This window comes from Hyla sarda, chromosome 10 (assembly GCF_029499605.1).
Source record: "Hyla sarda isolate aHylSar1 chromosome 10, aHylSar1.hap1, whole genome shotgun sequence".
In the NCBI taxonomy this organism is placed as follows: Eukaryota; Metazoa; Chordata; class Amphibia; order Anura; family Hylidae; genus Hyla; species Hyla sarda.
In genome coordinates this window covers 10,051,937-10,076,065 of record NC_079198.1, presented here as the reverse complement: position 1 = coordinate 10,076,065, position 24,129 = coordinate 10,051,937, and the positions used below count along the sequence as shown (strand labels likewise).

The following is a 24,129-nucleotide window of genomic DNA, read 5'->3' as shown; positions in this document are numbered from 1 at the left end:
ATTACACATAAGCTTAGATACACCAGCTCAGCAGACAGCATTACACATAAGCTTAGATACACCAGCTCAGCAGACAGTATCACATATTATATACTTAGATACACCAGCTCAGTAGACAGTATCACACATTATATACTTAGATACACCAGCAGACAGCATTACACATAAGCTTAGATACACCAGCTCAGTAGACAGTATCACACATTATATACTTAGATACACCAGCTCAGCAGACAGCATTACACATAAGCTTAGATACACCAGCTCAGCAGACAGCATTACACATAAGCTTAGATACACCAGCTCAGCAGACAGTATCACATATTATATACTTAGATACACCAGCTCAGTAGACAGTATCACACATTATATACTTAGATACACCAGCAGACAGCATTACACATAAGCTTAGATACACCAGCTCAGTAGACAGTATCACACATTATATACTTAGATACACCAGCTCAGCAGACAGCATTACACATAAGCTTAGATACACCAGCTCAGCAGACAGTATCACATATTATATACTTAGATACACCAGCTCAGTAGACAGTATCACACATTATATACTTAGATACACCAGCAGACAGCATTACACATAAGCTTAGATACACCAGCTCAGTAGACAGTATCACACATTATATACTTAGATACACCAGCTCAGCAGACAGCATTACACATAAGCTTAGATACACCAGCTCAGCAGACAGTATCACATATTATATACTTAGATACACCAGCTCAGTAGACAGTATCACACATTATATACTTAGATACACCAGCAGACAGCATTACACATAAGCTTAGATACACCAGCTCAGTAGACAGTATCACACATTATATACTTAGATACACCAGCTCAGCAGACAGCATTACACATAAGCTTAGATACACCAGCTCAGCAGACAGCATTACACATAAGCTTAGATACACCAGCTCAGCAGACAGTATCACATATTATATACTTAGATACACCAGCTCAGTAGACAGTATCACACATTATATACTTAGATACACCAGCAGACAGCATTACACATAAGCTTAGATACACCAGCTCAGTAGACAGTATCACACATTATATACTTAGATACACCAGCTCAGCAGACAGCATTACACATAAGCTTAGATACACCAGCTCAGCAGACAGTATAACATATTATATACTTAGATACACCAGCTCAGTAGACAGTATCACACATTATATACTTAGATACACCAGCAGACAGCATTACACATAAGCTTAGATACACCAGCTCAGTAGACAGTATCACACATTATATACTTAGATACACCAGCTCAGCAGACAGCATTACACATAAGCTTAGATACACCAGCTCAGCAGACAGTATCACATATTATATACTTAGATACACCAGCTCAGTAGACAGTATGACACATTATATACTTAGATACACCAGCAGACAGCATTACACATAAGCTTAGATACACCAGCTCAGTAGACAGTATCACACATTATATACTTAGATACACCAGCTCAGCAGACAGCATTACACATAAGCTTAGATACACCAGCTCAGCAGACAGCATTACACATAAGCTTAGATACACCAGCTCAGCAGACAGTATCACATATTATATACTTAGATACACCAGCTCAGTAGACAGTATCACACATTATATACTTAGATACACCAGCAGACAGCATTACACATAAGCTTAGATACACCAGCTCAGTAGACAGTATCACACATTATATACTTAGATACACCAGCTCAGCAGACAGCATTACACATAAGCTTAGATACACCAGCTCAGCAGACAGTATCACATATTATATACTTAGATACACCAGCAGACAGCATTACACATAAGCTTAGATACACCAGCTCAGTAGACAGTATCACACATTATATACTTAGATACACCAGCTCAGCAGACAGCATTACACATAAGCTTAGATACACCAGCTCAGCAGACAGTATCACATATTATATACTTAGATACACCAGCAGACAGCATTACACATAAGCTTAGATACACCAGCTCAGTAGACAGTATCACACATTATATACTTAGATACACCAGCAGACAGCATTACACATAAGCTTAGATACACCAGCTCAGTAGACAGTATCACACATTATATACTTAGATACACCAGCTCAGCAGACAGCATTACACATAAGCTTAGATACACCAGCTCAGCAGACAGTATCACATATTATATACTTAGATACACCAGCTCAGTAGACAGTATGACACATTATATACTTAGATACACCAGCAGACAGCATTACACATAAGCTTAGATACACCAGCTCAGTAGACAGTATCACACATTATATACTTAGATACACCAGCTCAGCAGACAGCATTACACATAAGCTTAGATACACCAGCTCAGCAGACAGCATTACACATAAGCTTAGATACACCAGCTCAGCAGACAGTATCACATATTATATACTTAGATACACCAGCTCAGTAGACAGTATCACACATTATATACTTAGATACACCAGCAGACAGCATTACACATAAGCTTAGATACACCAGCTCAGTAGACAGTATCACACATTATATACTTAGATACACCAGCTCAGCAGACAGCATTACACATAAGCTTAGATACACCAGCTCAGCAGACAGTATCACATATTATATACTTAGATACACCAGCTCAGTAGACAGTATCACACATTATATACTTAGATACACCAGCAGACAGCATTACACATAAGCTTAGATACACCAGCTCAGTAGACAGTATCACACATTATATACTTAGATACACCAGCTCAGCAGACAGCATTACACATAAGCTTAGATACACCAGCTCAGCAGACAGTATCACATATTATATACTTAGATACACCAGCTCAGTAGACAGTATGACACATTATATACTTAGATACACCAGCAGACAGCATTACACATAAGCTTAGATACACCAGCTCAGTAGACAGTATCACACATTATATACTTAGATACACCAGCTCAGCAGACAGCATTACACATAAGCTTAGATACACCAGCTCAGCAGACAGCATTACACATAAGCTTAGATACACCAGCTCAGCAGACAGTATCACATATTATATACTTAGATACACCAGCTCAGTAGACAGTATCACACATTATATACTTAGATACACCAGCTCAGCAGACAGCATTACACATAAGCTTAGATACACCAGCTCAGTAGACAGTATCACACATTATATACTTAGATACACCAGCTCAGCAGACAGCATTACACATAAGCTTAGATACACCAGCTCAGCAGACAGTATCACATATTATGTACTTAGATACACCAGCTCAGTAGACAGTATCACACATTATATACTTAGATACACCAGCTCAGTAGACAGTATCACACATTATATACTTAGATACACCAGCTCAGCAGACAGTATCACACATTATATACTTAGATACACCAGCAGACAGCATTACACATAAGCTTAGATACACCAGCTCAGCAGACAGTATCACATATGGTAGGCTTAAAGGAGGAGATTTATCAAAACCTGTGCAGAGGAAAAGTTGCCCACAGCAATGTGTAGTGTAAATGTTGCTTCCAGGACCTTAGGTCACATGATTAATAATTATATTGTTCTGCTAAGGTTAAGGATCTTCCAGGTCATGTGTTCATGTCACATGTTGTACCACAATGCTTTGTATTAGGACTGACAGGTCTGGGGGACCAATAAGCTTGAAGCCCGCCCCTTTAGATATAAGGGCGCTGTTATCCAATCCTCGCTCTTTTTCCCTTGGGATATGACAGTGAGCGGAGCTACAAATCTAGGCCTGAAGCCGCTAACTCCAGCCGAATACCAAACCGCGAGTTCAGTCTTAATCCTAATCCTACGTGACTGCTGGACCTAAACAATTCCCCTAAATCCAGGGGAACAGCGTAAAGCAAATCCTTCAAGCTTATTCCCTACAAGGTCCCAACCAAACCTGTGAGGAGCCTAAAGTCCGGTCCTCTGTAAAGACTGTTACTACGTTTAACCTGCATAAAATCTGCAGTAAAGTTATCTTCAGTTTACTATGATTCCGGTTGTGGACAATCCTTTATTCCTCCCTATCGTTCCTGGGACGGGTGGCGGTAAGATACATATACAGAGAGGAACCCGCACCCTGGCGTCACGACAGTTAAGGGTTAATCCAACACCCTTTCATCACTGCACAGCTACACACTACCAACCCTACACCCCCAAGCTACCACAATAGGATTAGATACATAATCTCAGCTGAGTGTATCACACATGATAGGATTAGATACATAAGCTCAGCTGAGTGTATCACACATGACAGGATTAGATACATAAACTCAGCTGAGTGAATCACACATGATAGGATTAGATACATAAGCTCAGCTGAGTGTATCACACATGATAGGATTAGATACATAAGCTCAGCTGAGTGAATCACACATGATAGGATTAGATACATAAGCTCAGCTGAGTGTATCACACATGATAGGATTAGATACATAAGTTCAGCTGAGTGAATCACACATGATAGGATTAGATACATAACCTCAGCTGAGTGTATCACACATGATAGGATTAGATACATAAGCTCAGCTGAGTGTATCACACATGACAGGATTAGATACATAAACTCAGCTGAGTGTATCACACATGATAGGATTAGATACATAAGCTCAGCTGAGTGTATCACACATGATAGGATTAGATACATAAGCTCAGCTGAGTGAATCACACATGATAGGATTAGATACATAAGCTCAGCTGAGTGTATCACACATGATAGGATTAGATACATAAGTTCAGCTGAGTGAATCACACATGATAGGATTAGATACATAACCTCAGCTGAGTGTATCACACATGATAGGATTAGATACATAAGTTCAGCCGAGTGTATCACACATGATAGGCTTAGTTACCCCGGGAGATTACTGTGTGGTTACTTTGGGTGTATTCTCTGTTCCTTTGCAGCCGTTCAGAGTCCTATTGGCTGCGATTGTCGGTGGGGATCATGTTGTCCGTCAGCAATCTCTTCCTCCTCATCGCCATCTCCACCAATCGCTGGGCCGTCACCCCTGACAATAGGAACTATGCCGGAATCTGGAAATCCTGCAACAGACAATTCTGCGTATCCCACTCGGCAATAAGTAAGTCGTCATAACAAACTCAGGCACATTTCTCTCTCAACCAGTATGGCCACCAGTCCAGCTTCTCTAGTGTCCTGAATGTCAGGACCAATTTGTCCTAGAGGGCACCGACATATAACTATGAGTCAAGGGGGTGGAGTCTAACCCAAGAGCACCGCCTCTTCCTTGTGCTTGAACAATAGTAGAATATAGAATCTGACGTCCATATTAGTTGTCCCCCAGCCGTCCCTGGTTGCCTTGGACTGCCCCGACATGTCTCGCCATCTTATGTTGTCTCATGTTGTATTGACGTCTCTTTTTTTTTCTTTCTTAGTCCATTCCAAGGTCCTCCTGGTCTTCTTTCTCATATTTAACATTTTAACCAACATCTATGTAATATTTACCCTTTATGCTGGTGAAGAAGATAGTAAGAGGTTAATTGGAAGAGTGAGTCTCTTTAATGGTAAGAATGTATATACAACTGAGCGATCACATGAGAAATATATATATATATATATATATATATATATGTATATACTAAGCTATCACATGAGAAATATATATATATATATATATATATATATATACACTAAGCTATTACATGAGCACTGTATGTATATATATATATATATATATATATATATATATATATGTATGTATATAAACTGAGCTATTGCATGAGCATTGTATATATATATATATATATATATATATATATATACTGAGCTGTCACATGAGCACTATATATATATATATATATATATATATATATATACACACAGTGGGGGGGGGGGGGAGTATTTAGTCAGCCACCAATTGTGCAACTTCTCCCACTTAAAAAAATGAGAGAGGCTGTAATTATCATCATAGGTTATAACCTCAACTATGAGAGACAGAATAGGGGGAAATAATACAGGAAATCACATTGTAGAATTTCTAATGAATTAATTGGTAAATTCCTCTGTAAAATAAGTATTTGGTCACCTACAAACAAGTAAGATTTCTGTCTCTCACAGACCTGTAACTTCTTCTTTAAGAGTCTCCTCTGTTCTCCACTCGTTACCTGTATTAATGGCTCCTGTTTGAACTTGTTATCAGTATAAAAGACACCTGTCCACAACCTCAAACAGTCACACTCCAAACTCCATTATGGCCAAGACCAAAGAGCTGGCGAAGGACACCAGAAACAAAATTATAGACCTGCACCAGGCTGGGAAGACTGAATCTGCAATAGGCAAGCAGCTTGGTGTGAAGAAATCAACTGTGGGAGCAATTATTAGAAAATGGAAGACATACAAGACCACTGATAATCTCACTCGATCTGGGGCTCCATACAAGATCTCACCCCGTGGTGTCAAAATGATCACAAGAACGGTGAACAAAAATCCCAGAACCACACAGGGGGTCCTAGTGAATGACCTGCAGAGAGCTGGGACCAAAGTAACAAAGGCTACCATCAGTAACACACTACGCTGCCAGGAACTCAAATCATGCAGTGCCAGACGTATCCCCCTGCTTAAGCCAGTACATGTCCAGGCCAGTCTGAAGTTTGTTAGAGAGCATTTGTCGTGTTTGGAGGAGAAAGAATGCTTAGTTGCATCCAAAGAACACCATACCTACTGTGAAGCATGGGGGTGGAAACATCAAGCTTTGGGGCTGTTTTTCAGCAAAGGGACCAGGACGAGGATGACTGATACATGTGAAGGAAGGAATGAATGGGACCATGTATTTTGAGATTTTGAGTGAAAACCTCCTTCCATCAGCAAGGGCATTGAAGATGAAATGTGGCTTGGTCTTTCAGCATGACAATGATCCCAAACACAACGCCCGGGCAACAAAGGAGTGGCTTCATAAGAAGCATTTCAAGGTCCTGGAGTGACCTAGCCAGTCTCTAGATCTCAACCCCATAGAAAACCTTTGGAGGGAGTTGAAAGTCCGTGTTGCCCAGTGACAGCCCCAAAACATCACTGCTCTAGAGGAGATCTGCATGGAGGACTGGGCCAAAATACCAGCAACAGTGTGTGAGAACCCTGTGAAGACAGAAAACATGTGACCTCTGTCATTACCAACAAAGGGGATATAACAAAGTATTGAGATGAACTTTTGTTATTGACCAAATACTTATTTATCACCATAATTTGCAAAAAAATTCTTTAAAAATCAGACAATGTGATTTTATGGATTTTTTTCTCATTCTGTCTCTCATAGTTGAGGTTATAACCTATGATGGAAATTACAGCCTCATCTTTATAAGGGGGAGAACTTGTACAATTGGTGGCTGAATAAATACTTTTTTCTCCACTGTATACATAAACTGAGCTATCACATGCAGCACTGTATATATATATTTCTCACAGAAAAGGATTGAAGTAACACATGTTTTGCTATACACATGTTTATTCCCTTTGTGTGTGTGTGCCACACTAAGCATGGACAACAGAAAGAGGAGAAGAGAACTGTCCGAGGACTTGAGAACCAAAATGGTGGAGAAAAATCAACAATCTCAAGGTTACAAGTCCATCTCCCGAGATCTAGATTTACCTTTTTCCACAGTGCGCAACATTATCAAGAAGTTTACACCCCATGGCACTGAAGCTAATCTCCCTGGGCGTGGACGGAAGAGAACGCAGGATAGTCCGGATGGTGGATAAGCAGCCCCAAACAAGTTCCAAAGATATTCAAGCTGTCCTGCAGGCTCAGGGAGCATCAGTGTCAGCACGAACTATCCGTCGACATTTAAATGAAATGAAACTCTATGCCAGGAGACCAAGGAGGACCCCACTATGGAGGAGACCAAGGAGGACCCCACTATGGAGGAGACCAAGGAGGACCCCACTATGGAGGAGACCCAGGAGGACCCCACTATGGAGGAGACCAAGGAGGACCCCACTATGGAGGAGACCCAGGAGGACCCCACTGCTGACACAGAGACATAAAAAAGCAAGACTACATTTTGCCAAAATGAACTTGAGTAACCAAAATCCTTCTGGGACAGATGAGACCAAAATAGAGCTTTTTGGTAAAGCACATTGTTACGCCGAGCGCTCCGGGTCCCCGCTCCTCCCCGGAGCGCTCACAGCGTTCTCCTGTTCGCAGCGCCCCGGTCAGACCTGCTGACCGGGTGCGCTGCGATAATGTTCCCAGCCGGGATGCGATGCGGGACGCGCCCGTCGCGATGCGCATCCCGACCCGCTTACCAGACTCGTTCCCCGTCTGTGCTGTCCCGGCGCGCGTGGCCACGCTCCCTAGGGTGCGCGCGCGCCGGGTCTTTGCGAATTAAAGGGCCGGTGTGCCACTGATTGGCGCATGGGTTTTAATCAGTACCGTCACCTGTGCACTTCCCTATTTATACCTCACTTCCCCTGCACTCCCTCGCCGGATCTTGTTGCCATTGTGCCAGTGAAAGCGTTTCCTTGTGTGTTCCTAGCCTGTGTTCCAGACCTCCTGCCGTTGCCCCTGACTACGATCCTTGCTGCCTGCCCCGACCTTCTGCTACGTCCGACCTTGCTTCTGTCTACTCCCTTGTACCGCGCCTATCTTCAGCAGTCAGAGAGGTTGAGCCGTTGCTGGTGGATACGACCTGGTCACTACCGCCGCAGCAAGACCATCCCGCTTTGCGGCGGGCTCTGGTGAAAACCAGTAGTGACTTAGAACCGGTCCACTAGCACGGTCCACGCCAATCCCTCTCTGGCACAGAGGATCCACCTCCAGCCTGCCGAATCGTGACACACATCATTCTACTGTTTACCGAAAAGGGAATGAGGCCTACAAAGAAAAGAACACAGTACCTACAGTGAGATATGGTGGAGGTCAGTGATGTTTTGGGTTGTTTTGCTGCCTCTGGCACTGGGGGCCTTGAATGTGTACAAGACATCATGAAATCTGAGGATTATGAAGGATTTTGGGTCGCACTGTACAGCCCAGTGTCAGAAAGCTGGGTTTGTGTCCGAGATCTTGGGTCTTCCAGCAGGACAATGACCCCAAACATAAGTCAAAAAGCCCCAGAAATGGATGACAACAAAGCGCTGGAGAGTTCTGAAGTGTCAGCAATGAGTCCAGATCTAAATCCCATTGATCACCTGTGGAGAGATCTTATAATTACGGTTGGGAAAAGGCGCCTTCCAATAAGAGAGACCGGGAGCAGTTTGTAAAGGAAGAGTGGTCCAACATTCCGTCTGAGAGGTGTAAGGAGCTTATTGATGCTTATAGGAAGAGTGGTCCAACATTCCGACTGAGAGGTGTAAGAAGCTTATTGATGCTTATAGGAAGAGTGGTCCAACATTCCGACTGAGAGGTGTAAGAAGCTTATTGATGGTTATAGGAAGCCACTGATTTCAGTTATTTTTTCCAAAGGGTGTGCAACCAAGTTAAGGGTGCCAATAATTTTGTCCAGCCCATTTTTGGAGTTTGGTGACATTATGTCCAATTTGCTTTTTTTTCCTCCTTTTTTGGTTTAGTTCCAATACGCACAAAGGGAATAAACATGTGTATAGCAAAACCTGTGTTACTGCAATCCTTTTCTGTGAGAAATACTTCATTTTCTAGAAAAATTTCAGGGGTACCAACATTTACGGCCATGACTGTATATATATATATATATATATATATATATATATATATATATATATATATATATATAGACTAAGCTATCACATGAGCAAAAAGTATGGTACCCAAAATCAGAAGAGAAGTATAAGGAACCACCAAATCATTAAGCATTTTTGCCTTTTTTTCAGCGGCGCTGGGATTTCTTGGGATGCTTTTTGCATCGATTTACTTTGGTTTGGCCCCTGATCTGGGACACTTTTCATACGGCTTCGTACTGGGCTGGCTGAGCTCATGTCTGGTTACTATAAGCGGTAGGTATTATAAATATTGGTAACGCTTATATACAGGATTACCAGGGGTGGACACAGACAGTGAGGACCCCTGTGCAAAAATAAGGTTTGCCCCCCACCCCTTCTTCTAACACACCTGCCACTTTTCTCCTATCTAAATGAACATTAATAGTCTAGGGCAGTGTTTCCCAACCAGGGTACCTCCAGCTGTTGCAAAACAACAATGCCCAGCATCCCCAGACATGCTGGGAGTTTTCGTTTTGCAACAGCTGGAGGCACCCTGGTTGGAAAACAATAATCTAAGGGTTAAAGGGGTACTCCGAAGAAAAAATATAATGTTTTCAAAGCAACTGGTGCCAGAAAGTTAAACAGATTTGTAAATTACTTCCATTTAAAAATCTTAACCCTTCCAGTACTTATCAGCTGCTGTATACTACAGAGGAAGTTATGTATATTACAAGGATATTATTGCAAGATTACGCCTATGCGACAATCAACCCTTCAATTAGTGCTGGGCGATATGACCAAAAATGAGTATCACGGTATTTTTCTAAAGTATCACAGTATTTCACGGTATTTTTATTTTTTTACATTGAGACTTGCATTGAGGTGTCGTAGCGGAACTAAATGATCTGAACACTGGGGCAGTGGAGTACCCTTTTAAATAGATGTAACAAACAACCCTACAGCCTCCAGCTGTTGCAAAACTACAACTCCCAGCATGTTGGACTATATAGTAGTGTATAGTATAGGTCAGTGTTTTGCAACCAAGGGGCCTCCAGCTGTTGCAAAACTACAACTCCCAGCATGTTGGACTATATAGTAGTGTATAGTATAGGTCAGTGTTTTGCAACCAAGGGGCCTCCAGCTGTTGCAAAACTACAACTCCCAGCATGTTGGACTATATAGTAGTGTATAATATAGGTCAGTGTTTTGCAACCAAGGGGCCTCCAGCTGTTGCAAAACTACAACTCCCAGCATGTTGGACTATATAGTAGTGTATAGCATAGGTCAGTGTTTTCCAACCAGGGGTGCCTCCAGCTGTTGCAAAACTACAACTCCCAGCATGTTGGACTATATAGTAGTGTATAATATAGGTCAGTGTTTTGCAACCAAGGGGCCTCCAGCTGTTGCAAAACTACAACTCCCAGCATGTTGGACTATATAGTAGTGTATAGTATAGGTCAGTGTTTTGCAACCAAGGGGCCTCCAGCTGTTGCAAAACTACAACTGCCAGCATGTTGGACTATATAGTAGTGTATAGTATAGGTCAGTGTTTTCCAACCAGGGGTGCCTCCAGCTATTGCAAAACTACAACTCCCAGCATGTTGGACTATATAGTAGTGTATAGTATAGGTCAGTGTTTTGCAACCAAGGGGCCTCCAGCTGTTGCAAAACTACAACTGCCAGCATGTTGGACTATATAGTAGTGTATAGTATAGGTCAGTGTTTTCCAACCAGGGGTGCCTCCAGCTGTTGCAAAACTACAACTCCCAGCATGTTGGACTATATAGTAGTGCATAGTATAGGTCAGTGTTTTGCAACCAAGGGGCCTCCAGCTGTAGCAAAACTACAACTCCCAGCATGTTGGACTATATAGTAGTGTATAGTATAGGTCAGTGTTTTCCAACGAGGGGTGCCTCCAGCTGTTGCAAAACTACAACTCCCAGCATGTTGGACTATATAGTAGTGTATAGTATAGGTCAGTGTTTTCCAACCAGGGGTGCCTCCAGCTGTTGCAAAACTACAACTCCCAGCATGTTGGACTATATAGTAGTGTATAGTATAGGTCAGTGTTTTGCAACCAAGGGGCCTCCAGCTGTTGCAAAACTACAACTGCCAGCATGTTGGACTATATAGTAGTGTATAGTATAGGTCAGTGTTTTCCAACCAGGGGTGCCTCCAGCTGTTGCAAAACTACAACTCCCAGCATGTTGGACTATATAGTAGTGTATAGTATAGGTCAGTGTTTTCCAACCAGGGGTGCCTCCAGCTGTTGCAAAACTACAACTCCCAGCATGTTGGACTATATAGTAGTGTATAGTATAGGTCAGTGTTTTCCAATCAGGGTGCCTCCAGCTGTTGCAAAACTACAACTCCCAGCATGTTGGACTATATAGTAGTATATGGTATAGGTCAGTGTTTCCCAACCAGGGTGCCTCCAGCTGTTGCAAAACTACTACCCCCAGCATGTTGGACTATATAGTAGTATATAGTATAGGTCAGTGTTTCCCAACCAGGGGTGCCTCCAGCTGTTGCAAAACTACAACTCCCAGCATGTTGGACTATATAGTAGTATATGGTATAGGTCAGTGTTTCCCAACCAGGGTGCCTCCAGCTGTTGCAAAACTACTACCCCCAGCATGTTGGACTATATAGTAGTATATAGTATAGGTCAGTGTTTCCCAACCAGGGGTGCCTCCAGCTGTTGCAAAACTACAACTCCCAGCATGTTGGACTATATAGTAGTGTATAGTATAGGTCAGTGTTTTCCAACCAGGGGTGCCTCCAGCTGTTGCAAAACTACAACTCCCAGCATGTTGGACTATATAGTAGTATATAGTATAGGTCAGTGTTTCCCAACTAGGGGTGCCTCCAGCTGTTGCAAAATTACAACTCCCAGCATGTTGGACTATATAATAGTATATAGTATAGGTCAGTGTTTCCCAACTAGGGGTGCCTCCAGCTGTTGCAAAACTACTACCCCCAGCATGTTGGACTATATAGTAGTGTATAGTATAGGTCAGTGTTTCCCAACCAGGGGTGCCTCCAGCTGTTGCAAAACTACTACTCCCAGCATGTTGGACTATATAGTAGTGTATAGTATAGGTCAGTGTTTTCCAACCAGGGGTGCCTCCAGCTGTTGCAAAACTACAACTCCCAGCATGTTGGACTATATAGTAGTGTATAGTATAGGTCAGTGTTTTGCAACCAAGGGGCCTCCAGCTGTTGCAAAACTACAACTGCCAGCATGTTGGACTATATAGTAGTGTATAGTATAGGTCAGTGTTTTCCAACCAGGGGTGCCTCCAGCTATTGCAAAACTACAACTCCCAGCATGTTGGACTATATAGTAGTGTATAGTATAGGTCAGTGTTTTGCAACCAAGGGGCCTCCAGCTGTTGCAAAACTACAACTCCCAGCATGTTGGACTATATAGTAGTGTATAGTATAGGTCAGTGTTTTCCAACCAGGGGTGCCTCCAGCTGTTGCAAAACTACAACTCTCAGCATGTTGGACTATATAGTAGTGTATAGTATAGGTCAGTGTTTTCCAACCAGGGGTGCCTCCAGCTGTTGCAAAACTACAACTCCCAGCATGTTGGACTATATAGTAGTGTATAGTATAGGTCAGTGTTTTCCAACCAGGGTGCCTCCAGCTGTTGCAAAACTACAACTCCCAGCATGTTGGACTATATAGTAGTATATGGTATAGGTCAGTGTTTCCCAACCAGGGTGCCTCCAGCTGTTGCAAAACTACTACCCCCAGCATGTTGGACTATATAGTAGTATATAGTATAGGTCAGTGTTTCCCAACCAGGGGTGCCTCCAGCTGTTGCAAAACTACAACTCCCAGCATGTTGGACTATATAGTAGTATATAGTATAGGTCAGTGTTTCCCAACCAGGGGTGCCTCCAGCTGTTGCAAAACTACAACTCCCAGCATGTTGGACTATATAGTAGTGTATAGTATAGGTCAGTGTTTTCCAACCAGGGGTGCCTCCAGCTGTTGCAAAACTACAACTCCCAGCATGTTGGACTATATAGTAGTATATAGTATAGGTCAGTGTTTCCCAACTAGGGGTGCCTCCAGCTGTTGCAAAATTACAACTCCCAGCATGTTGGACTATATAATAGTATATAGTATAGGTCAGTGTTTCCCAACCAGGGGTGCCTCCAGCTGTTGCAAAACTACAACTCCCAGCATGTTGGACTATATAATAGTATATAGTATAGGTCAGTGTTTCCCAACTAGGGGTGCCTCCAGCTGTTGCAAAACTACTACCCCCAGCATGTTGGACTATATAGTAGTGTATAGTATAGGTCAGTGTTTCCCAACCAGGGGTGCCTCCAGCTGTTGCAAAACTACTACTCCCAGCATGCCCGGACAGCCGTTAGCTGTCAGGGCATGCTGGGAGTTGTAGTTTTGCAACAGCTGGAGGGCCTACTGTAGGTATAGTATATTATACAGACCCCTGTCCATCCCAGAACCCTGACTCACCTTCCCAGTTGCTGCAGGGACCGTCCGGGGAGGGTGGTCCGGGCCATCCATCCTTCCTGTAGTGTCCGGCGGCATTCCGGGTGGAGGGTGAACCGGTCTGGGCTGTCCTTCTTCTCCGGGGGTCCTCTTCTCCAGGCTTCTCCAGGCTCTTCTCCACCTGACGTAACGGCGCAGCGGCGTCTATGCAGCATTACTAGGCCGGAGCCTGCCCGGAGTGGAGAAGAGGACCCCCGGAGAAGAAGGACAGCCCGGACCGGTTCACCCTCCACCCGGAATGCCGCCGGACACTACAGGAAGGATGGATGGCCCGGACCACCCCCATTTCGGGTAAGTTAAATTTTTTTTATTGACATGGAGGGTGGGGGAGGGGCCCGACCGGTATAGCGGTATACCGCCCAGCACTACCTTCAATAGTAAGTTATGTAGAACAACAAGGAACTAGTGAGTCCAAGGTAGGACTAGACAGAGGAAGTTATGTAGTTCTTTCCAGTTTGACTACAGTGCTCTCTGCTGCCACCTCTGTCCGTGTCAGGAACTGTCCAGAGCAGGAGAAAATCCCCATAGCAAACCTATGCTGCTCTGGACAGTTCCTGATACGGGCATCAGGTGTCAGCAGAGAGCACTGTGGACAAAGACAAAAAAGAAATTGAAAAAGAACAGAATTTCCTCTGTAGCATACAGCTGCTAATAAGTACTGGAAGGGTAAAGATTTTTTAATAGAAGTAATTTACAAATCTGTTTAACTTTCTGGCACCAGTTGACTTATAAAGACCTAAATAAAAACGTTTTCCACCGGAGTACCCCTTTAAGCATGCCTAAGAAAGGCTACATAGCCGAAACGTTGCACTTTATGGTGGAATTCGGAAAAAAATGTGGTTTTCACGCTATCCGGTGTCTTTTCTGTTATGACTGATCCAATGTTTCTTTCTTCACAGCTACCGTAAGTTTAATTCACGCCTGTGTAGAACCTGACAAACCTTCCGCCGTAGTAGCAAATCTGCCTTCCACTTCCATACCAGCGAACCTGGTGCACGGCATCGATAATTCAGCTTCCACCGTACAAGAAAAGCCGATGTATGGCAACGATAATCCGCCGCCATACCCAGGAACCGAAGAGGTGCCGGCCACTGTAATTGTCTCTTAAAGGGGAAATACCTCCTGTAGACTCCTCATGGGTGGAGAAGCTGACAAGATATCCCTCATTTATAGGGAAATTCCTCAAAAAAAAAAAAAATCAAAAAATTCAATTTCTTTCATTCCTTAGGAATTATCCCTCCCTGTTTTTTTTAAAGGGGTACTCCGGTGGCAAACATTTTATTTACGGTAAATCAACTGGTGCCAGAAAGTGAAAATGATTTGTAAATGACTTCTATTTAAAAATCTTAAACCTTCCAGTACTTATCAGCTGCTGTATACTACAGAGGAAGATCTTTTCTTTTTTGAATTTATTCACCACAGTGCTCTCTGCTGACATCTCGGTCCAAATCCCCCCCAGCAAACCATTCCTGCTCTGGACGCCACGCCTCCTCTGATAGACATGAATGGAGGGGGCGTGGCTTGACGTCACGTCCCCAGTCCCGGAATCCCGGAGGTTTCCGAAACTAAAGACTTATCACCTGCATAGTATGCGGGTGCTGCAGGGAGATCACGGGGGGTCCCAGCAGCGGGCCCCCCGCAATCAGACATCTTATCCACTATCCTTTGGATAGGGGATAAAATGTTTTTGCCAGGAATACCCCTTTAAAGCATTACTGTCTTTAGAATTTTTTTTTTTCCATTTAATACTTCCTTAAAAACGAAGCATTTTCCTAATATACTTCATTAAAAAAATATTATTGAAAAAGATGGGAAATAAATGTTTAAAACCATGGCCACTAGGGGTCTCTGTCTCTTTGGTTTTGAAAACGAACCCTGGTATCCAGGGCTCTTTGGTCCTGACGACAAAGAAAAGGACTAAAATTCTGAAGGGAGGGGGAGTGGGGGTGCGGTTTTCTCTCCTCACTCAGCACATGTATAATTCAGCTTTCTTCTGTGTGGGGAGATCACCTGTGGGATCAGGACAAGATGCAGACAGCGTGCAGCATCTTCACATGAAAAGCATTCACACGCACAGTGACAAGCAATACAAGGTGCTAAACAATTATTTATATGCAAAATGATTTCTCTTTGGTCCTTTTATGAACTGATTTCTTGTGGATTTGCACCATATAGGTTCACATGGCTGCTTTAGGGTTAAAAAAAAGCATGTACTTTGGTCACAAAGCTGTGAACATTGAAAAATCTTTATTTATTTTTTTTGGGCACAAAATGTAGGTTTTTTCTTCTGTTCTTGCACCATATAGTTTCACATGGCTGCACTAGAGTTATATGGAGCACATGCATTTAGGCAGTATGCTTTGCAAATGTAAAAATGTTTGTGCAGATCTCATGAGAGGAGAGAAGGGTGAGGAGAGGAGCTCATCATACTCCAGGGGAAACACCCCCAGCATCTGAGAGGAATTCCAAAGACTGATCATGGTAATATATAGATCTAAAGGTATTTTACATATTAACACATGCATATTATTATGCATACAGGTCTTAGGGCACATTACTACACTGATTTAAAGGGGTACTCCGGTGGAAAACATTTATTTTATTTTTCTTTTAAATCCACTGGTGCCAGAAAGTTAAACAGATTTGAAAATGACTTCTATTAAAAAAAATATTAATCCTTCCAGTACTTTTTAGCAGCTGTATACCACAGAGAAAATTCTTTTCTTTTTGAATTTCTTTTTTGTCTTGTCCACAGTGCTCTCTGCTGACACCTGATGCCCGTATCAGGAACTGTCCAGAGCAGGAGAAAATCCCCATTGCAAACCTATTCCGCTCTGGACAGTTCCTGACACGGACAGAGGTGTCAGCAGAGAGCACTGTGGACAAGACAACAAATAAATTAAAAAAGAAATGAATTTCCTCTGTAGCATACAGCTGCTAAAAAGTACAGGAAGGTTAAAGATTTTTAAATAGAAGTCATTTACAAATCCATTTAACTTTCTGACACCAGTTGATTTAAAAAAAAAAAAATTCCACCGGAGTACCCCTTTAAGCATTTTTTTTTCTTACTAATGACAGTCATGCTTTAAACAGATTTGTAAATTACTTCTATTAAAAAATCTTAACCCTTCTAGTACATATCAGCTGCTGTATGCTCCAGAGGAAGTTGAATTGCAAATCCCCATAGCAAACTTATCCTGCTCTGGACAGTTCCTGACATGGGCAGAGGTGTCAGCAGAGAGCACTGTGGTCATGATGTCAGCAGAGAGCACTGTGGTCAGACTGGAAGGAACTACACAACTTCCTCTAGAGCAGACAGCAGCAGATAAGTACAGGAAGGATTAGGATTTTTTAATAGAAGTAATTTACAAATCTGGAAGAAATAATAAATGGGGCTCAAGGGTCAAAGATATCTAGTTTAATTAATAAGTATTTATTAATATAAAATGTAAAAAAGAAACCAAATAGGGATGTACAGGGCCCTTGTACCTCCCTAATTAATTACATAACAATAAAATATAATAATCCCAATATAAAAAACTAATAACAACTATAAAATTGATATGCAATTTGAGCCTGTAATATCAGTATAAAGATATAAAGATCTCCTGATCTTGAGGAACAGCACAATATAAATGTTCATTCAAAAAACACTTGTTTCCGGAGATCTTCAATATAGAAAATATAGTAAAATGTATCCGCTTGTGAGTAATCAATTGATGCGGTAGTGCTGTATCCGTCCAAATCTTGGCAACTAATTACACCAACTCAGTGATACAATGTGGCACTTTGTGAACAGTGGACAATCATTCAAAATCACTCTTTAAGTATTTCTGCGTATGACATACATCAAAGAAGCCAGTTGGTAGTACATTGCATATAATGCTCACCACTCCGAAATGTCACGGATCTCCCTTTGATATGGTTCTGGGGGCCGGCTGTCAAGCGTTGTATGGCCGGTGCCTTGCCTCTATCAGGGATCGTGCTGCTGGAGTCTCGGCCAACTCCTAAGCTCGCAGCACTCGGTGGTGGGCACCGTTTGGGGGACTGCAGCGCTGTCAAGCGGAGTCCCTTGATCTGGTCAACTTGAAATGATGGTGGTCTGTAGACCTCAAGTCCTTATTGCAGATGGTCCAATTGGCTTCTCACTGGTAATTTTTATATTCGATAAGCAGAGTGAATAACCCGGCGGCGTTCCTCGTGCAAAGTTCGCGCGCTCGGGAGATGGTTCACTGTGATGAATGCCTTGGATTTGGCGAATGATTGCTTATTCTCTCAGAAGAGTATTCTTTAATAACAGGCTCAATATCGCAATGTCTGAATTGCTGGACGCGTTTCAAAACCTTCCTCGGTTTTTTCTTCAGCAGCGGAACGTGTGAATTACAACAAACTAATGGTTTATATATCATTAAATCACGCCCCTTCCTAATGACCTAACTGATGACCTCACATCCTGAACAAAAAATCTATTAATTACCATTGTGGACACTATCCAAATATAAAAAGAAAAAGTAAATAGATAAACACTATTTAAGCTCATCTGTGAACATATCAACATTTTTATACAAACTATATAACATCAGAATTTATATATACTACATATATAATTAAAAGACATAAAGGAAACAAAGGAGAAAAGCTGTTAATACTATTCAATACCAGTAAGATACTGGAACTGACACTGAAATAACATAATATCTAATTATGGAAAGGGAATAATATATATGTAAACGAATATGTATAAAAAATGTATAAAAAATATATATATAAAATGCAAATAAAAATCAAATATACGATAATAAAAAATAATGTAAATATGTAAAACATATATGTATATCCATATATATACACGGAAAAATATTCAAAAATAATAAAAATAAAAATAAACATAAAATAAAATGATACATGTAAAAATAACGATAAATAAAAATAATAATAATAATAATAATAAAAATAAAATTAGAAATATGAATATGGAAAATAAATATCACGGACTAACGGGCATCCCTAAATAGTATAATGTAAATATGGTAGCAAAATGGGACATCTACAGACTCAAAGGTATATGTTACTAGTACATGCAGATATGGAACTCCCAGCTTTCTCTGTGGTAGGGTTGAGAAGGGCCCGACGAAGGGTCTGTCGGAGTACTGGGAAACAGTCAAACGCCGACAGACCGTCCAAAGGGCCCATCCTCACTTTCAATCCAAAAAACCAAATATTTCTAGATCACTGTTCAGACCTCTAGGAGCCAAGGTGCCGAATTCGAAGATTTTCCTCGATTCGGCTCTTGACATTTTATTAATAAAATTACCCCCCCTCCAATCATGTTGAATTTGTTGTATGGCCATATATTTAAGGTTATTTGGATTCCCCTGATGATACTGTTTGAAATGTGCAGAAAGGGGGTGTTTCTCATTTTGTTTCTTAATATTATAACGATGTTCCAATATTCGGGTTTTGAGTGCCCGTGATGTGCGTCCCACATATTGTTTCTTGCACGGGCACTCAATTATATAGATAACCCCCTTACTTGCACAATTCAAAAATTCGTTAATCTTGAAAACAAAATCATTTGAAAAAGATTTCACTGATAAAGTACGTTTGTCAAATTTAGTTGCTTTACAACTGGGGCATTGGCCACATCTAAAAAAACCTTTGAGGTCTATAATTGTGGAAGATGCTTTTGTGTGCGAAATTTCTGCTCGAACAGTAGGTGCAACTTTAATGTTCAAATTAGCTGCTTTTGTGTAAATGATTGGGGGTTTGGGTGGAAGGATATCCCCCAACACTTTATCTTGTTGTAATATTGGCCAATATTTAGTAATGATGCTTTCAATTTTTTTATATTTGGTATTGAAGGGTATGATCAATTTGGATTGTTCTAACTCATTTATGGATCTTGGAATGGAATTTTTGGGAATAAAAAATGTAGATCTATCCACCTTACGTACTTTCTCTAACGATTGCTGGATATTAGTCAAGGGGTAATCTTTTTCTAAAAATTGGTTGGTGAGAGTAATGGCTTCTGCTTCAAATTGTTCGTTATGTGTACAATTACGAACAATTTGAAGCAGAAGCCATTACTCTCACCAACCAATTTTTAGAAAAAGATTACCCCTTGACTAATATCCAGCAATCGTTAGAGAAAGTACGTAAGGTGGATAGATCTACATTTTTTATTCCCAAAAATTCCATTCCAAGATCCATAAATGAGTTAGAACAATCCAAATTGATCATACCCTTCAATACCAAATATAAAAAAATTGAAAGCATCATTACTAAATATTGGCCAATATTACAACAAGATAAAGTGTTGGGGGATATCCTTCCACCCAAACCCCCAATCATTTACACAAAAGCAGCTAATTTGAACATTAAAGTTGCACCTACTGTTCGAGCAGAAATTTCGCACACAAAAGCATCTTCCACAATTATAGACCTCAAAGGTTTTTTTAGATGTGGCCAATGCCCCAGTTGTAAAGCAACTAAATTTGACAAACGTACTTTATCAGTGAAATCTTTTTCAAATGATTTTGTTTTCAAGATTAACGAATTTTTGAATTGTGCAAGTAAGGGGGTTATCTATATAATTGAGTGCCCGTGCAAGAAACAATATGTGGGACGCACATCACGGGCACTCAAAACCCGAATATTGGAACATCGTTATAATATTAAGAAACAAAATGAGAAACACCCCCTTTCTGCACATTTCAAACAGTATCATCAGGGGAATCCAAATAACCTTAAATATATGGCCATACAACAAATTCAACATGATTGGAGGGGGGGTAATTTTATTAATAAAATGTCAAGAGCCGAATCGAGGAAAATCTTCGAATTCGGCACCTTGGCTCCTAGAGGTCTGAACAGTGATCTAGAAATATTTGGTTTTTTGGATTGAAAGTGAGGATGGGCCCTTTGGACGGTCTGTCGGCGTTTGACTGTTTCCCAGTACTCCGACAGACCCTTCGTCGGGCCCTTCTCAACCCTACCACAGAGAAAGCTGGGAGTTCCATATCTGCATGTACTAGTAACATATACCTTTGAGTCTGTAGATGTCCCATTTTGCTACCATATTTACATTATACTATTTAGGGATGCCCGTTAGTCCGTGATATTTATTTTCCATATTCATATTTCTAATTTTATTTTTATTATTATTATTATTATTATTTTTATTTATCGTTATTTTTACATGTATCATTTTATTTTATGTTTATTTTTATTTTTATTATTTTTGAATATTTTTCCGTGTATATATATGGATATACATATATGTTTTACATATTTACATTATTTTTTATTATCGTATATTTGATTTTTATTTGCATTTTATATATATATTTTTTATACATTTTTTATACATATTCGTTTACATATATATTATTCCCTTTCCATAATTAGATATTATGTTATTTCAGTGTCAGTTCCAGTATCTTACTGGTATTGAATAGTATTAACAGCTTTTCTCCTTTGTTTCCTTTATGTCTTTTAATTATATATGTAGTATATATAAATTCTGATGTTATATAGTTTGTATAAAAATGTTGATATGTTCACAGATGAGCTTAAATAGTGTTTATCTATTTACTTTTTCTTTTTATATTTGGATAGTGTCCACAATGGTAATTAATAGATTTTTTGTTCAGGATGTGAGGTCATCAGTTAGGTCATTAGGAAGGGGCGTGATTTAATGATATATAAACCATTAGTTTGTTGTAATTCACACGTTCCGCTGCTGAAGAAAAAACCGAGGAAGGTTTTGAAACGCGTCCAGCAATTCAGACATTGCGATATTGAGCCTGTTATTAAAGAATACTCTTCTGAGAGAATAAGCAATCATTCGCCAAATCCAAGGCATTCATCACAGTGAACCATCTCCCGAGCGCGCGAACTTTGCACGAGGAACGCCGCCGGGTTATTCACTCTGCTTATCGAATATAAAAATTACCAGTGAGAAGCCAATTGGACCATCTGCAATAAGGACTTGAGGTCTACAGACCACCATCATTTCAAGTTGACCAGATCAAGGGACTCCGCTTGACAGCGCTGCAGTCCCCCAAACGGTGCCCACCACCGAGTGCTGCGAGCTTAGGAGTTGGCCGAGACTCCAGCAGCACGATCCCTGATAGAGGCAAGGCACCGGCCATACAACGCTTGACAGCCGGCCCCCAGAACCATATCAAAGGGAGATCCGTGACATTTCGGAGTGGTGAGCATTATATGCAATGTACTACCAACTGGCTTCTTTGATGTATGTCATACGCAGAAATACTTAAAGAGTGATTTTGAATGATTGTCCACTGTTCACAAAGTGCCACATTGTATCACTGAGTTGGTGTAATTAGTTGCCAAGATTTGGACGGATACAGCACTACCGCATCAATTGATTACTCACAAGCGGATACATTTTACTATATTTTCTATATTGAAGATCTCCGGAAACAAGTGTTTTTTGAATGAACATTTATATTGTGCTGTTCCTCAAGATCAGGAGATCTTTATATCTTTATACTGATATTACAGGCTCAAATTGCATATCAATTTTATAGTTGTTATTAGTTTTTTATATTGGGATTATTATATTTTATTGTTATGTAATTAATTAGGGAGGTACAAGGGCCCTGTACATCCCTATTTGGTTTCTTTTTTACATTTTATATTAATAAATACTTATTAATTAAACTAGATATCTTTGACCCTTGAGCCCCATTTATTATTTCTTCCATATTGATCCTATTTTTTATACACCGTGGGTATAGGTGTATGTTGGGTTGCTCGGGTCCTCGGTGATTGTCAGATAGACAGGAGCCTCTCCATTTTGTTTATAATAATTTACAAATCTGTTTAACTTTCTGGCACCAGTTCATTTTAAATTTTTTTCCCCTTTAAATTGACTCCAATGGTGGCCATGATGAGAAAAGCAGTTTTAAGAGAAACAAGTCGGGACCCAGTGCTCAATGAAATCAATGGCCGCCCCTGGTTGGAGATGGTTTATTTTCATGCTGAAGATCTCATGTCAAACAGCGAAGATTCACACCAGTAAATGATCTGCACCAGCAAAAAAGAGCAAATTATACACAATTCATCCTCAACAGGATTTATCCCCCCCCCCTCCCCCCCCCCCCCAAAAAAAAAAGAATAAAAAAAAAAGAACAAAAATCTGGGTTGTCTTCATCTGGCTTTTAAAAATTATATTCAGCGGTTTCTAAATTTATAAATTAAGATATATTTCTGGAAAAGCTGGGTGGAAAGCAATATGTCAGTGTTTACAGTTCCCTAGTTTGGGATTGTCATCTAGCTTTCCCAGATAACTGAATGGCAAGTCAACCTGTTTCATGCTTCCCAAACTACAGGCAGCGTGAAACATGTGCAGGGTGCAGGATCCTGACATACTGTGATTTGCTCTCTAAGGCTCGGGCGCTTCGTAGTGTGAAAAACCCGCCGGGATCTGGGTAAGTAGTCACAGGGGTGGGGGATCCTGCTGAATGGTGACAGGTTGGTCCCTTTAAGCAAAATGACGTTGCTTCCCCATAATGTAGTGTTTCCCAACCAGGGTGCCTCTAACTGATGAAAAACTACAACTCCCAGCATGCCCGGACAGCCGTTGGCTGTCCGGGCATGCTGGGAGTTGTAGTTTTGCAACAGCTGGAGGCACCCTGGTTGGGAAACACTGCCATAATGCTTCATAGATTTCCCTTCAGAAGTCTAGAAAAAGGTGGGTGGAAACTCTTAATAGAGCTGTACTGGCGGCCATATTGTTTCTAAATCCTGATCCGGAATTGGCAATAAACTGGGGGTCACCCAGCTTTCCTAGAGGTTTGCCATGTAGGAGACTAATTACGCCAGGCGACCCAACTGTCCCAGAAGCCGAGATAACAAAAAAACTGCTGAATTAATTATATTACATACTGACAGCCTTTCCCGTCACCCAGCTTT

General features: G+C 41.0%; 1 protein-coding gene across 1 annotated transcript in view; it reads left to right on the top strand.

The window, feature by feature from the left end:
- The window catches only part of LOC130293786 (epithelial membrane protein 1-like), a 31,370-nt gene extending 15,351 nt beyond the window's left edge, over positions 1-16,019 (top strand). Inside the window, exons 2-5 of the mRNA XM_056542885.1 lie at positions 4,938-5,113; positions 5,427-5,555; positions 9,829-9,951; positions 15,087-16,019. Coding sequence (XP_056398860.1) covers positions 4,938-5,113; positions 5,427-5,555; positions 9,829-9,951; positions 15,087-15,295 — 637 coding nt within the window. The 3' untranslated portion in view covers positions 15,296-16,019. The remainder of the gene's footprint in view (positions 1-4,937; positions 5,114-5,426; positions 5,556-9,828; positions 9,952-15,086) is intronic.
- Positions 16,020-24,129: the final 8,110 nt, after the last annotated feature.